The sequence below is a fragment of the Mus caroli genome, chromosome 4, assembly GCF_900094665.2.
Source record: "Mus caroli chromosome 4, CAROLI_EIJ_v1.1, whole genome shotgun sequence".
NCBI lineage: Eukaryota > Metazoa > Chordata > Mammalia > Rodentia > Muridae > Mus > Mus caroli.
In genome coordinates, this window is record NC_034573.1 from 7,381,170 (window position 1) to 7,392,635 (window position 11,466).

Sequence of the window (11,466 nt, forward strand, 5' to 3'; positions counted from 1 at the left end):
ATGGTTGTGAGCCACCATGTGGTTGCTGGGATTTGAACTCTGGACCTTCGGAAGAGCAGTCGGGTGCTCTTACCCACTGAGCCATCTCACCAGCCCCTGCCTCTATTTTCAAGTGTTGAGATTATGGGTGCGTGCTACCATGTTGGTTTAATGAGCTGCTGGGGCTGAAACTCGGGGCTTTGTGCTTGTTAGGCAAGCACTCCATCCACAGAGCTATGTGTCCATTCTGCTTCTTTGCATTTTTTTCTTGTGATATAGTCTTGTGATATACCCTACGCTAGCCTCAAACTTACTGCCTGAGCCCTGGGATAACAATGTGTGCCACTATATCCAGCCACAACAGGTTTGATAGGAGAACCCTATGCCCTATATCGTACTTTGCCCATCAGATTTCTCCTCACTCAAAAAATCCTTGCTCTTTCTAAGCTTGGAATTCCCCCATTCCTGTACAGAGGAAATTCACAAATTTGCAAGAGTTTTGAGAGAAATGTTGCTGAAGTAAAAGGGGAGAATATATCTAAATTCTTTAAAGATTATGCCACCCCCCCTTCCTGTTCTTATCAAGACAGGGTCTCACTATGTAGTTCTGGTTGTCCTGTTAAACTCACTATGTAGACCAGACTGACCTCAAATTCAGAGATCTGTCTGCCTCTGCCTCTACCCCCAATGCTAGGAATAAATGCGTGCACAACCAGACCCAACTAAGAGAATGCGTTTCCTAAATGGTATTTGCTATTATGACACCCAAGTTTCATATTTGTTTAAAAGATTGGACATCACTGGCAAATTTCATTTATACAACCAATTATTTCTTAGATATTTGCTTAAGTATATCAGAGTATATAAATATCTATATATATACTATAGAGTATAACCATCAGAAAGAGCCAGAGATAAAATTAAAGCAAGTCATGAAGATTAACAATAGTAGTTAGGGGGTGGTGCACAGCTTCATCTCAGTACTGTGGAGGGAGAAGGATGTGGGTCTTTGCATAGTGGAGTTCCAGGCCAGCCAGGGCTGCATACTAAAATCCTGACAGAAAGGGCTAGGGGGAGATAAACAGATTGCACTCAAAGGAACAATTTTTAAGAAGTCATCTGCAAATTTTACCACCAAATCTAAGGAATCTGGGACCCCACGGAGACATCTGTCCCTTGAAGAGCAGAAGGGCTAACAATAAATAAGGGGATGTGCAGTTTTAACAAGACAGTAGGAAATAAAAAAACTGGGTTAAATATAGATTTATGTGTGCCTCACAGCTTGAAATACTGAGGCACATACCTGCAAAGCACACAGTGGGGCTGCAGGTTTGTGTGACTGAGGTCTCCATACAATCCTGACTCACTGATCCAGTTTACAAATCCTAATGCTTGCCACAAGTGTGGTGCACTTGGGAAGCGGAGCCAGGAGGATTGTGGCATGTGGAAGGTTAGCCTAATATCTATAGTGCTATAGAGGTCAGCCAAACTATGTAAAAATGTATCTCAAACTAATGCAAGAAAAAAAAAATCTAAACACTTCCAAAATAAAATTCCTAAGTCAAGAGAAGAACTAATGTAGCAGCACTGTGCTTCTCCTCAGACAACTCTAACCAGAGTGACGCTAGGAGCTACTCAGGAGTTATGTGGTATACATTTTATCAGGTTATCCCAGTTTTTTTTTTTTTTTTTTTTTTTTTTGTTTTTGTTTTTTGGTTTTTCGAGACAGGGTTTCTCTGTATAGCTCTGGCTGTCTTGGAACTCACTTTGTAGACCAGGCTGGCCTCGAACTCAGAAATCCGCCTGCCTCTGCCTCTGCCTCCCGAGTGCTGGGATTAAAGGCGTGCGCCACCACGCCCGGCCTCGGTTATCCCAGTTTTGAAGCATGTCAGACTTTTAAACACATGCACATGTGATGTAGCACACATTTGGAGGTCAGAGGACAATCTTCAGTTCTCTCTCACCACATGGGTTCAGGCAGTCAGGCTATAAACCTTCGAGCCATCTTGTCAGTCCTGTGTCAGGCAGTTCATCCTAAATCTAGAATGATCCTGATTATGTGTCTGAGGGGAAATAAGAACCCACAATTGCCAACCATGGTACTTCCTCCACAAGAGTAATTTTGGTTAATCTCATTATGTATGTGTACGACTGCTTCACTTTATTTAGTATGAAAGTAAATGAAATTGGTGGAACCAAGCTAAACCATTAAGCCCAGCTGACAATTAAACTAGAAAACTACTGAGAGTCTCTACAATGGGAAAACACAAAAGTCTAACTATTCCTTCCGTAAGAATGAGCAACCTTTTCAATCCAACTCCAGTAAAACTGTATAATTTAATCAGCAAAAAAGGAAGTCTCTAAGGTAACCTTTTAACACGTTTCAAGTCCTGCAGCAGCTGAATAATCAGCTACTGACCCCTGAGGAATGAGCACCACTCTTCGGAAGAACGTGTGAGCGAAGGAGGAGCAAAATGTGATTTCAGTACTGGACTTTTCTAACTAATGGAAAATATTTCTTCCATTTTGAAAGTCCTTAAGACAATAAGTAATGGCTAGGGTGGTGTCAGAGATTCTATCTAATCAGACACAGTTTTAAGAACACACCATCCCTCAGTCACGGACATGGAATGGTCTCTGTAGATAGGGCTCGCCCACGCTGGGCTGCACATGCTCAGAGGCATCGCAGGACTTCATTCTTCTGAAGACTCAAGCTCATTTCAGCTCTAGGGGGTAGGAGGACCGCTTTTGCTCATAGACCAGTAAGAGACTAAAAGTTACTTGTTTTTAGACTTTATAGGAAGAAAAAACTTGACTTAATAAATGACTTTAAGAAGGAAATGGGTTTGCTCAGATGAACCAAAAAGAAATGGTAATATTCACTGTTGCAGATCTATCACCACGAAGACAGTGATGGATGGATACACGCAGTGGGCAAAACAAAACAAACAAGATGAAAGCAAAGGCAGAAAAACCAGCTCACTTCATGGAGAACAAGAACCCATCCCAGTCCAAGAATCAGAACAAGCCTGTTAGGTGGGGGTCTTATTTTCATCTCCAAGGTTAGGCAGGTTTTTCATTTTTATTTTTCCCTAGTGCAATTAAAAGAGGCTTTACGATTTTTAAATACTCAATGGGACAGCCCATGCTTAAATGTTCCTATTTATTTACTCTAATTATTTGAAGTACTGGAGACTGGAAACACTAACTGATATCCTTACCACTCCATTATTTTAAAAAAATTAAAATTACCTTCATTTATTTGTGTGTGTGTGTGTGTGTGTGTTGGGGGTGTGCTTATGCTGTGTGTGAAGACAGAGGACAACCTTCATGAGTGAGTTCTCTCTTTCCATCATGTGACTTTCCCAGGGATCAAACTCAGCTCACAAGGTCTGGGGAATAAGTGCGCCCCACCACCACCCCCCATTTCTTGAGACATGGTTTCTCTGTGAGGCCCTGGCTACCCAGGAACTAGCTCTGTAGAACAAGGCTGGCCTTGAACTCAGAAATCCACTGACCCCTGCTTTCCTAGTGCTGGGATTACAGGAACTCACCAGCACCGCCTGTCTGGAAAATAAGATAAAATTAAGGTGGATGTGTGGTGCTTATCTTTAATCCCAGCACTTTGGAGGCAGAGGCAGGCAGGTCTCTGAGTTTGAACCTGCTCTATACAGTGAGTTCCAGGACAATCAAAGCTACTTATTAAGTCTAAAATACAAAACAAACTTATTTTATGTGTATGAATATTTTGCCTGCATGCTTGTATATATGTGAATATACATACACATGCCTGATGCCCCTTGAAGCCAGAAGAGAGCACTGAATCTCTGGACCTGGAGATACTGATGGGTGTGAGCTGGCCATGTGGGTTCCGGGAACTACACCAGTGCCTTCTACAAGAGCAGGAAGCACTGCTATCACACAGAGACCAGCCATCTCTTGAGCTCCACTATTTTACTTGATCTACTTTTTTCTTTTTTGAGACAGTGTTTCACTTTGTGGCCTAGGCTGGCCTTGAACTCAGAGGTCTTCCTGGCTTTTCCTATAACACTACACCCAGCTTATTTTATAAGTCAAAGCTAACAGACCATTTCAAAGAAAATACATCCTTACTGCTGTTCTTCATGAAAGCCCGTCCTGCTGCCTGCCCTGACAGATACAGAGATGGTGATGACGTAGCAGGAACTATGACACCACAAGAAAGCCCCAATCTTGTCAAGAGGATGGACCTGGAGGTGGGTCCACAAGCACAGACACATGTGTTGAGTTTAGAGAACCAGTGTCTTTCCTAGCTGCATTCTTTTGGCAAACGGACTTTAGTAATAAGGGCACTGAGGATTTTTCTTCTTCAAGCTACTGACCTGGTAACCTTGGAAGAAGTTAAGAATTTCCTTAACTCCAGTATTGTAGGCCAGGCCCTGCATTCTGACCACGGTGCCAGGCTGGGGCGGGACACTGCTAAGATTAGCAGCTGTAGGGAAGTAGCCAAGACTATTAGGCGAACCTGGGGGGCTAAAGGGAGAGAAAGCACAATGAACCAACAGGAACACACAGTGATGAGTATTTACTCTAAAACACATCGCTTACGAAACTGACTTTCTGAAAGTGATGGTTTTTTACGCTTTACTGCGCTACCTTTCTTAAGACAGAAGAACGCCAGAGTTCTGTCTCACACTTCCACAGCAGCCAAAGGAGAGGTAGTGGATTGACGCCATGCTGTTAGATGCAAGACTTTCCCCAATCTCTAAGGTTCTCAAAGGGAGAGGAAGGAAGAATTAAGCCTTTTCAAGTCACTCAGCCACTTTCAAAGCCCAGACCACTGACGGTTAGTGAGCCAGTTTTCAGGAATATTAAAGCATGAAGAAGAGAAAGGGCTATAAAGGACTATAGGAACCACAGCCAGAGATCAAAAGTGTCAAAAGTGAACTCTCTCCAAGAACCAACGGCTCTATCAATGTGCAGAGGAATAATGACGCCCAAGACAACACAGCAGAGCACACCAGGGCAACTGCCAACACAGAGGTTAAGAGGACAACAAGCTGAATTCATCACCATTAACACCTGGGAACTAAAGAAGCAGCCTCCAGGTGTTACTGTAGCAATTTCCTCCAAGAAGCACAAGACCCATGGTGGCCTAACTCCTGTGGTACCTCTAGCAACCTCCATACCAGTCTCATTAATTCGCTTATCCATCAGCTTTATGGATTCCCCACCCAACAAATGTTCTAAGACAGCCAGATCATTACAATTTGAAATATGCACATAATATTTTTTAACCCAGTCCTAAACTTAAGAAGAAATACTGATTCCAACTTTAGATTATGAACTTCTAGTCATCTTCCCAGAAGTAACTGTACCATTTCAGAGTATCCACTCTATATTATTGTAACAAATAGGTTACCAGTTGTGTCTCTAGCCCATGGACTGACTATGTTACTTAGCCCACAAACCTTTCATTGTTAAACAGGGATGATCAACACCTTCAGCTTCACAGCAATGCTCCTCCAAGTGTGATTTAACATACTCATTAAGATTCTATGACATTAACTTATTATCCTCATTATCACTTAGTAAGTAATAGAAGCCTAAAAACAGCACTGGGCACCCAGCACCAAACCTTCAGTCTCTAAATCAGAATCCTCAACCATGTGACAAGTTTAAAACAGCTGGGGAGACCCTTCACTTTCCTGCTAAGAACCGGCTTGTGCTCCCCTCCAGATCAAAAATCAAAGACTCAAGAAAGTCAAATGATACATCCCTGTGCCAATACATTTAAAAGCAACCCAAGTGATTCCAATGAAAAACAAAATGGAAATCACTGCTTTAAAGGCTTGTGCAACTGTGATGGTTTGTATATCCTTGGACCAGGGAGTGGCACCATCTGGAGGTGTGGCCTTGTTGGAATGGGTGTGACCTGGTTGGAATGGGTGTGTCACTGTGGGTGTGGGCATAAGATCCTCACCCTAGTTGCCTGGAAGTCAGTCTTCCACTAGCAGCCTTTGGATGAAGACATAGAACTCTCAGCTCCTCCTGCGCCATGCCTGCCTGGATACTGCCATGCTCCCACCTTGATGATAATGGACTGAACCTCTGAACCTGTAAGCCAGCCCCAATTAAATGTTGTTTTTTATAAGACTTGCCTTGGTCATGGTGTCTGTTCACAGCAGTAAACCCTAACTAAGACAAGCAACCAACACTAGAAACAGGGTGTGTGCTCACCTGAACTCAAACCAACAACTTCGGCATTTTAACAGAGGTGAGAAAGAACTTAAAATTAATTTCCTACTGAGAACAATACCAGTTAGCACTTTGTCAAACTAGAAAGACCACACCAATTTCTCCTTTTTGTTTTGTTAGACAGGGTTTTTCTCCAGATGTCTTGGAACTCACTCCGTAGACCACAATGACCTCAAATTCAGAGATCCATCAGTCTCTGCCTCCCAGGTGCTGGGAATTAAGGCACACACCACCACCACCCAGCATTTTGTTTTGCTTTGTTTTTTAAGATTTATTTTATTCATCTGAGTGCTTTCCCTGCAGGTATGTCTGGTGCCTGAGGAAACAGTGAGTGCTTCCATGTGGGTGCTAGGAATTGAACCGTGGTCTTTCAAAGAGTAAGTGCTCTTAACCCATGAGCAAATCCATTCTGACTTCTCAAGTTTCATGATTTCTTCATATTTAGATTAGCATTCATCAAGTATCTATACATACCAGATATCTGATGTGAGTCTAATATGCAAAGACCATGAAGCTCTCTCTACGTTTCAGTAGTACCCACCAGACTCTTCCATGAAGGACATGAATGTCTTCTCCCTTCCCTAACAGACTTATTTTCATATACTTTCCTTTCACATTTCATTGCTTTTTGTCTAAAGATCCTCTATAAATTAAGTATAGAGTCTTGGTTACCTTCAAACTAGATAGATAGGTAGACAGACAGCAGATAAGAAGCCAGTGCGGCAGCATAGCGGGTAGAAGCACCTACTGTTGAGTCTGAGACCCAAGCATGATCCCTGGAACCCACGTGGAGGGAAAGAACTGTCTGTCTCTGACCTCTACTCTTGGAAATGGAACATACATATTCACACCCAGGTCAACATCCAATGAATGCAGATGGAATAAAAACTTAACTACAGCAGAGCTACATAAACTAAAACCAAGTAGTCAAGAGCTGGTGAGGTGGAGCAAAGGATAAATATACTCGCTGCATAAACCTGGTGATATGAATTCTGTCCCTGAAACCCGTACAAATGTGGAGGGTGACATTTAACATCATAAAGGACAATTATATTCAGTTCCTGAGGTAGCAATTATTGAAACAAAAATTAACCCAACAATGGCAACAATTCAACTCACAAAAGCACCATGAAAATTGCAACCAGCTAAAAAGCTAAAAAGCTCACCCAGTATAACCCGCATTTTCTAGCTAAGATCTAGTGTAGTAAATACCCCAGAAAGCAAGCCTTTTGCCTCAACCTTGAGTGTCAGATCTATAGGCATTAGCGTTTCAGTGTAGCTCAGTGGTAGAGCATGTGCTTAACTTGCCTGAGAACTCCAGTGGGATACCCAGAACCACAATTAAAAACAACAGCAAGGCTCAAGAGGTAAGGTCTTTGCCCTACAAGCGTGAGGACCCAAGTTCAAATCAGCACAACGCATGTAAAAGGCTGGATGTGGGAGTGTATGCACCACTCTCTGTGGTGGTGAGACAGGAAGAGAAGATGGAGCCCTGGAAGCTTGAAGGTCAACTAGACTTGCCTCAAATATAAAGGTCACCTTAAAACACCCAAGATTGTCCCTAACCTCCACATGTGTGCTCTGTGCAAACATATATATAAAAAAAATTTTTTTTCGAGATTGGGTTTTTCTTTGTGTAGCCCTGGCTATCCTGGAACTCACTCTGTAGCCTAGGTTGGCCTAATAGAACTCAGAGATCCACCTGCTTCTGTCTCCCAAGTGCAGGGATTTAAAGGCATGCGCTACCACTGCCCAGCCACATACAAATTTAAATACACTAAAGCAAAACAAAACTAGTAAGTTCAGTTTGTTAAGTGGTTATGGAACAAAATAACCAAAAAATAATAGGATGGACTTTGACTCCTACCTGAAATCCTACCAAAAACCAACCAACCAACCAAACAACAACAACAATAACAACAAAACAAAACAAAAAAAAAAAAAAGAAGAAAAGTCAACTTAAGTTTATGTACCTGCAAGACAGCTCAATCCCCAGAGTCCGTGTAAAGGAGCACAAAGCCACCACAGATGCCTGTACTCGGAGACGATAAAAGGTTTAAATAATAAAGAGCTAACTCAAATTGAGTTACTTACCTAAATATGAAACTGAATTTTTTTTTTTTTTTAAAAATGAAGCTTTGTACCTATGGTTAAATTTGACACCAAAAAGTGAAGTTAAAAAGACAGAAATAAAAGAACTTACACACACACACACACACAGACACACTCATTTATACATACCTCAAAACAAGTAACAACACTGTGCTAACAAGATAACACAATCAGATGCTTGCCAGTAAGCAAGACGATCGAGTTCAACCACCGACACACACATAGAGAGACAGACGTATTAGTGCACATCTGTCATCCCAGTACAGGGGAGGCAGCACTGCCAGGTGGGATCCTGGAGCCTCCTGGATGAATTGGCAAGCTGCATGGTCACCAAAGGCCCTCGTCTCACAATTATAAGGTGAAGGTGAGGGCGACACCCAACACTCATCTCTGGCCATCATATATGTATAAAAGGACATAAGCGCATATGCACATCTACATCAACGGGGGCTGGGGGGGGGAGAGACAGAGACGTGGAGAGAGGGAGGAGTCTGGATCTACACAAATAGTTAAATGCAAATCTTTACAGTTGCCTGTTATATGTTAGGTACAAAAAAGGAGTGTGTATCTATTGTACCTTACTAGAGATGCTATAACATGAGGCTGGGTAGTAAGAGAGCAGGTGAGGAACACAAGTACAATGTTCCCAAACGACCCTTCAACTCCCAGCCTAGAGCATCACTTATCAGTCCTCATGTACACTCATATCAGTCATTTAACTTCTACCCTGGAAAGAAGGAAATGGGCTAAGAAAGACCAAAGACCAAACGGTGGTGCCAGAGTAACACTAGACCCAAGATGCTTCCTTCCACGTAAGGGCAGCTGGAAAAAGAGACTGCGCCTCAAATGTGTGACAAATCCAGGAGGTGGGGCCCGAATGACGAACTTAAGAAACAGGAAAACACAGGCTCTCGTTCTGGAAACCACATCACCACAGCTGTGAAGAACAGGATAAAGTGGGACACCACCACACTTGCTCCCTCTGTGTGTGTGCACCAAGAGCACAGGGCACAGGATCCTTCCTCTTCAGACAAGGTTCTGACAGTGGGTACTGTAGGCAGAAGTTTCTAGATATGGAGGTTAATGTAGGAACTTAAAGCTGGTCAGGATGCAGACAGTGGACTGTGCAACCAGAAATGGGATGTCTAAATCACGCACACACCCCAACCCCCACACACACCAAGAGTCGGGAACCATCACACAAGGGAAGAGTTTAAAAGCTAGAAATTGGGAAGGGGAGGACAGGAACTAACAGTGCTTTCTGGCCATGACGGGGCAACTGCAGTCTGAGCTCACAACAGTGTGGCCACCTGTGTAAGTTATGTACGAGATCTAACAGGCAACATTCCAGTATGGGACGTGCATGCGTGTGTGTGTGTGTGTGAGTGTGTATGAGGGGGGGGGGCACACCACACACCGGTGCCTAACTGAGGAGACCCGGACAGTGGATAATAGTTTTCTTTAAAGAGGGTGGTTCCTGGTAGGTCAATTTCACTCTAATGCATGGTCTCACAGTCATGAGTAGACTGGCAGCACAAATTGGAATCAATGAGATATTAAAAATATAAACAAACATGAAGTTGGAGGTGGATAGAGAGGTGGATCTGGGAAGAGCTGGGAGAGAATGGGGGTGGTTATAATTGAAAGACATTGTAGGAAACGGTCTGTCTGCCCGCCTCCCACCCCACTTAGCCCTCTCAATCTCCCACTATACAGGAAGAACCTTTTCAAACACAAAGATCCCATTTCCCCAGAAAATTATGACTTTTTTCTTTGAAATTATGGATTCCAATCCATAGCTGCCCAGTACACGTCAGGGGCTGGCTTCTAGCTCTAAAACTGAGTAAAAATTCCTAATTTTATAACTCAAGATTTGACTTAACTACCCGAGGACTCTGCAGAGAGACAGTCCAATCATGTCTTCACATCTGTATTTTCACTAGATCCTAACTTATAATACCTGTTTTTACATTTCATATTTCCTAATAAGTCACACAAACTTCTCTGTAGAAAAGTTGTGCACGTACAGTAGGTCAGGATGATCAGCATATAAGCACAAAGCTGGGCAGTGGTGGCACACACCTTTAATCCCAGCACTTGGGAGGCAGAAGCAGGTGGATTTCTGAGTTCGAGACCAGCCTGGTCTAGAGTGAGTTCTAGGACAGCCAGGGTGACACAGAGAAACCCAGTCTCGAAAACAAACAAACAAACAAACAAACCAAACCAAACCAACAAACAAAAAAGCTTAAATGCAAAATGTTGTTAACAATTGTCTACCAGATAACTTTCTAAAATCAAAGACCATCATGAGTGGCAATATTTCTCTCTCAAAAACATTTAATACATGTGTGTATTTGTGCCTGCACATAGGCAGCCATGCACACCATAGCACATGTGTAAGTCAGTTTGGGGGAGTTGGTTCTCTTTCTCCATCCACCACGGGGAACAACTCAGGGTGTCAGGTTTAACAGGAATATTCCCTGTCCCCCAAATTCCTTCAAATACCACTGTTTTTGGGAAACAGTGTTAAAAATGCTGGCTGACCTTAAACTCATTATGGATCTCTGGATCTCCCCTGAGTCCTGGGATGGGAGATGCACAACCATGCTTGGTTTATGCAACGCCTATGAAGGCACCCGGGGCTGTCAACACACTAGACAATCACTCTAGCAGTGAGCGAACCCAGGCTCAAGTTGTCATTCGTCTGCAAAGAGAAGCTGTAAGTAGTCCTTGTTAAGAGAAATGGGACCAATGCAAGCTCTGCATCCTGCTGGGACGCAGCATTCCAATACAAAGGTATGGCATAAGAAGTGCTCTGAGAAGGCCTGCTTGCATAATCACCTCTGCATCCTCAATGGCTGAGAGCAAGCACACGTGTGGAAACCAACAGGAAATGCTGTTTCTAGCCTTGCTGGTAGGAAGCCTGGAGCCAATGTTCATGTCAAGATTCCCCATTTGAACTTTAAATTCTCATCTGAAATCTACAATTCCAAAGCAACAAACACTTCAGCACTAAACGCACCACTAGCTCTCTGGACCCACAACTCCTGTTAGCCCTCCCTTCGGGCGCCAAGGTTTTCCTTCATTCTATCTTTGTTTTATACTTTTTTTTTTTTTTTTTTTTTTTTTTTTTTTTTT

The 11,466-nt window shown here is 43.0% G+C and overlaps 1 protein-coding gene across 5 annotated transcripts in view; it reads right to left on the reverse strand.

The window, feature by feature from the left end:
- Window positions 1-11,466, reverse strand: part of Esrp1 (epithelial splicing regulatory protein 1) — a 56,596-nt gene that overhangs the window by 8,170 nt on the left and 36,960 nt on the right. For 3 of the 5 annotated variants that reach the window (XM_021160314.1, XM_021160313.1, XM_021160315.2), the window contains exon 14: window positions 4,341-4,491. The exons of the other annotated variants lie outside the window; for them this stretch is intronic. In XM_021160314.1, coding sequence (XP_021015973.1) covers window positions 4,341-4,491 — 151 coding nt within the window. The remainder of the gene's footprint in view (window positions 1-4,340; window positions 4,492-11,466) is intronic. 5 annotated transcript variants of the gene reach the window in all.